The sequence below is a fragment of the Zingiber officinale genome, chromosome 1B, assembly GCF_018446385.1.
Source record: "Zingiber officinale cultivar Zhangliang chromosome 1B, Zo_v1.1, whole genome shotgun sequence".
Lineage (NCBI taxonomy): Eukaryota > Viridiplantae > Streptophyta > Magnoliopsida > Zingiberales > Zingiberaceae > Zingiber > Zingiber officinale.
In genome coordinates this window covers 75,259,748-75,264,732 of record NC_055986.1, presented here as the reverse complement: position 1 = coordinate 75,264,732, position 4,985 = coordinate 75,259,748, and the positions used below count along the sequence as shown (strand labels likewise).

The 4,985-nt window shown below is 34.4% G+C and overlaps 1 protein-coding gene across 1 annotated transcript; it reads right to left on the bottom strand.

Moving 5' to 3' along the window:
• Window positions 1-269: 269 nt before the first annotated feature.
• Window positions 270-4,642, bottom strand: LOC121967807 (E3 ubiquitin-protein ligase AIRP2-like). Its single transcript, XM_042518270.1, has 6 exons — window positions 4,396-4,642; window positions 3,342-3,492; window positions 3,141-3,207; window positions 2,820-3,054; window positions 654-860; window positions 270-569 (listed from the first exon to the last, which is right to left on the bottom strand). Exons 1-6 carry the CDS (start codon window positions 4,476-4,478, stop codon window positions 566-568), a joined length of 747 nt encoding a protein of 248 aa, XP_042374204.1. The 5' UTR covers window positions 4,479-4,642; the 3' UTR covers window positions 270-565.
• Between the last annotated feature and the right edge of the window lie 343 nt (window positions 4,643-4,985).

The window sequence follows — 4,985 nt, the reverse complement described above, 5'->3', positions numbered from 1 at the left end:
TTTTTCGCTTATATGCATATCTTTGATAATTCTATGATGATCATTAAATTCATCAGGATTTAATTGCAGACTTTCCAATCATAAGAATTTTTTGAAACCCTTTTTTGTCAGAAATCTTGTTTCAGTTCACCAACCAATACTCCAGAACCTTCAAAGGGAATAAAATGTGTAATATGGCGACCTTCTTCCCTTCGAACTCATCAATGCTTTTCCAGAGTTTGCTTAGTCTAAATTATTAACTGTGCAAGTAAAAACATGCACCTATGAAATAACAAAATAACAAATATGATTAGTGATTATTAACAAATTATTTTTCTCAATATATAAACGTGGCCTTATGCAAGTCGCACTAGATGAAACCAACCGTGGCAGCACTTAACCATGACTCATAAACCAGCTAAGACTGATACCAACTATACAACCATTTACAGTCTCATTTACATAGTGCTGAAGATGAGATCTTGAAACCTCCGTCCTTATATATAGTTTCTGAAGTAGCAGGTCAAAAAGTAGGAGCAGCTCTGAAACGCAAATTCGAGTAAACCTTTAATGCATAAATAGACATCTACCTGATCCAAAAAAAAAAAAAAAATGAGAAATGGAAGGAATAGATAAAGGGTAAACGAGGCAGGATTCAATGCATCATAGCTCACCGGATATGTGAATCGTAGCTCTTGAGGGTGGAATCGGGAACAACTTCCGGTAATTTTTTTATATACATAATTAAGCGTCTAATGTCTTCTTGCTTCACCACTGCAATATCAATTATATCTCTGTTATCAATCAACACCCACAAATCTCCAGAGTTTACTTCCTTGAGGCTATCACGGCAAAATGGGCATGATTTTGATCTTGTGTTCCTGCAATGATTTATTATATGGACTTCATTCTTTTGTTTGCCGTGAACAAAACCATCCGTGTCAACGACATACAATCATGTAGACTGAAAATGAACTTAGGAAATAACTCAGTGTCATGGTTTTTCAAGCAAAAAGTAGGCACACTGTGTGATGGAACATTTTATTATACGTTCTATAACCTAAACTTTCATTAACCATTTCATAATAAAATATCCACCAGTAAAAGCTAGGGACGTCCTTTTTGGAAAATTAATAGGTAGCCAAAATCTGTGTTTCCTTTTCATTTACCAAACTGTTAATGTTCATGTCAATGTAATGTTATTTAAAATCGAAGCACATCTAAAGGATGTGGATGATGACTCAGCTTGTCCAAGACTTGTAATTGGCATCTACCTATCCATGCAGTTTGGAAGTAAAATGTTCAAGACTTTGAATATAAACAAACATTTTGCAGAAATTCAAAATTGTAGGCAAACCAAAACAGGTTGTGTCTTATTGCAAGCGCAGACCAAATTAGCGGGCAAAATATCCCAGGTAAGAACCTCATATTCTTGCTTAAGCTTGACAACATGGACGGTCTTACGATTTTAGAAAGCTTAAGGAGGCACACATTATCCATATTCTAAAAATTAATTGCAATGGCCTTGCTGTATAATAATACTACGAGCCACAAAATATAAACGTTTCCATCTATCACTAAAATAATTGAAGTCATCAATATATACCAAACAAAGACACATATTAAGTTTATCATTTAAAGTGCCACATAATGCATTCAACATGTAAATTAAAGATATCCATGAAACAAAGAAGATAATAGCAAAGCACATTAACCAACCATAGTGATACATTTTAAGGGAAATGCTCTGGTTCTGAGTATCAAAACACATCTTATAAAGGAAGATGAGTGAGTAAAGAGAGGTTTCATCTCTTGCAATTTTCCACATAGCATTAGAATTAGGACATAAAAACTCTCTGTTTTTTTTTGTTTGTTTTGTGTGTGCACACATGTTTCTTCTGTTTTCGATTTTTGTGATCAAAGATTCAAAATGCATGTTGTTGTATGAAAAGGTTGCCACCTAAGCAGTTTTTGTAAGAGACCACTTCGCCTAGTTGCCAGACAATCCCTGTTAGATGCCCATTCACAAAGTGGGGAAGGTGCTGGACGGCCCAAGTGAGTCTAAAGGGAAAAAAATGAATTTTTTATATGTCGTTGATTCATTTGAAAGTAAGCATAAGACTCTCCATTAGCCCACTCAACACCCCTTATATGCTCGAGCCTCCCACCCTGTGACTTCTACCTCTCTTTTTCACCCAATATGACTGCTTGTACCAATATTCAGTTATTTTCCAGCTATATTTTCTTCCCTAGGTATATTCTCTCTCCTCATTTCTTTTTCTTCATTCATTGTTAATTTTTTCAACATTTACTCTTAATACAGTAGAATTTATTTTTCCCACAGTTTTGTGATTTATTTATTTTGGTTGACTGTGAAATACGAAATATTTTATTGTTGTTATGTGTTTAGTGCTCATCTATCAATATTGACTTTTATTGCCTACCTCTTGGATGCACCTTTAATACCTTGATATATCTTTTTCAAAATTCATATCTCCTTAAAGTGAGATCTTTTTACAATTCGGCAATGTGAACAGATTTAATAGAATTTTAGTTAGTCTTGTTCTTAATGGATAGCATTATTTAAATTACTAATTTAGTTATATCAATTTCTTTGTTACCGAACAAGTACAAAGTAAGAATCCTTCAAACCAAAAACAGATATCAAAAAACATTAACAGCTAAAGCATTCATTTTTACCACTCATTAAGTCCTAAAAATATAAAGGTTAACTGGAGGCTTCAAATCATGTATGGTTGCAGCTTATCTAAGACAGTCCTAGCAATCTACAAAGAACCAAAGCAAAAGACAGAATCATACATCCTAGGACAAGAACTTACCAGTCTCTGTAGCACTTCAAGCACATGGAATGGCTGCAATTGGGCAAAACTAATTTGCTGTTCATCTCCAAGCAAATCCCACATTCTTCTTCTCTTTCAAGATCTATTTCTGACAAATTCTTTCTCCCATCCTCCTCTTTTCGTTTATATCTTTCCATGAATTCTGCCTTTTGCCTCTTGAATTCCATTTCAGTGAGACCTTTTTGAAGTTGGAGGAGGGAAGGGAAAATTATAGCTGCAAAATGATAATGAGATGGACCAAAAAATTATAAACTTGATAACAACAAAAATAATAGTTGAAAACCAGTGGAATGAACCTACTGTAGAATTCTTTGAGGCTAGCTTTTCTTTCATGATTTGACATGCTTGTCGATCCGTCAGAATGAACCTGCACATGTAAGAGTACCTTAGTTGCTAGAAGATACCAAATGCTCCTCATAGAAAGGAAGTTAAAAATATATACATAATTATTTATATAGCTGAACAGAAAATATATAACTATGTAGCTGAACGAAAAGTTACTTTATATATCATTATCCTTAGGAGCCCAAGTGCACCAGCAAGGCTGCAATCTGTCCACTGCACAAGAAAAAGGAACAAGTGTGCAGCTGAACTATATGACATTCGCATTTGTAGGCATGCACCATCATACTCAGTTGGAAAATCTGAAGCTCTGGGGATCATAACGAAGCATTAGAGAATTATCAAATAATAAGAAAAAAAATAAAGCAAATCATTATCTTATATAATCTGAAACTTCACATGGCATTCCCAACTCTCATTTAGTACGCATTGACTTCATAAAAAAAGAAGGAAAAAAAAAACATCCTTTTATCATATCAACTACGAATTCTGCCTCCAGAACAAGCTACAGTAAGTTAAGGTGACGGAATCACTCTAGTATCTTCCTTAGCATAGTTCCAGCTAATGCCATAACAATGACAATAGATATCTCATTGTCTCACGCATTGCAGTTGTCAAGAGAAGCCATCCTCGCTGAGTGAACCTTATTATAGGAAGTAATTAATCAACCCCCAAAAGGACAATTTATGAATGCAAAATTGAGTAACATCAAAAAGAGAGGAAAGAAAGGAGGAGTAAAAAAACAATCCCTTTGAAATGACTAAAAATAACAATATTATGACATCCAAAGATAGTATCAAGCTAAACAAGCGTCTCTAAATCAAAAAAAGGTCCGCCGCCTATACAACTAGTAGGGTAAAACCCATTTCTCCAACAAATAATTTGATAATTTGCACGATCAAAACAAAATTTTAATGTAAAAAATAAAACAAAAAGGCGAAAGATTAATGTAAACTGAATAGGAGTACACCACAAGCAAAAATAAAAATGCCGATCATTCCCAAACATGATAAAAAAAACAAGTAATTTGGAAGTTTTCACGATCCAAACAAAATTTAATTTTTACAAAACAAAAAGAAAGGACAAAGATTACTCTAAACTGAATGGAAGTGCATCGCCATCAGAAAAAATGCCGATCAATCCAAAACACGATCCAGCAAACAACATTTGAGAAAAAAAGAAGAACAAGAAGAGGAAGAGCGGCAGCAAGTACAAGGTGTTCGCGTGCTGGATGTCAGCTTCAAGTAGCTTCAGTGAGTCCTTGAACGATTTACGCATGGAACCACTTGGCATCATCTTCGTTTCCTCCTATCATCCACGGTGAATCTAGACACCTAGCAATCCATACTCCCTCAAATTCTCTTCTCCAAATCCATCTCCTCCACCCTTCGGCCTTTGGAAAACCCTAGAAGACAAAACTGCCTAAAAAAGCAGCCGCTTTTTATCGGTTGGTTGCCTCTTGAGAAGAGGGCACAGAAAATAAATAAATAAATAAACACACTGCACATACTATGAAAGCATTATTACCCTTAAAATGGCTTCAAGATTCGTGTCATAGATCCGGCGTCGGTGATAGCATAGAGTTTCTCCTTTCTCTGGATAATTCGCGATTGTTTTATGTTTAAATTAATTCATACTGGCATCAAAATTAAATAACTTTAAGTGTGTTTAAGATTTATTTAATGATTTTAATCTCTATCGTATCATTATTGCATTCGGAAAGCATTTGCTTGATGGTTGAGATACATTAGTCAAAATTAGACTATTATGAGATGCTTAAATTTTGATTACTAATTAAAGAAA

Coding starts and splice junctions, on each gene's coding strand:
- LOC121967807 (XM_042518270.1), bottom strand. CDS start 4,478: ATGATGCCAAGTGGTTCCATGCGTAAATCGTTCAAGGACTCACTGAAG. Junction 3,493..4,395: donor ATCCAGCACGCGAACACCTT/GTACTTGCTGCC, acceptor TATGATCCCCAG/AGCTTCAGATTTTCCAACTG. Junction 3,055..3,140: donor TAGCCTCAAAGAATTCTACA/GTAGGTTCATTC, acceptor ATCATTTTGCAG/CTATAATTTTCCCTTCCCTC.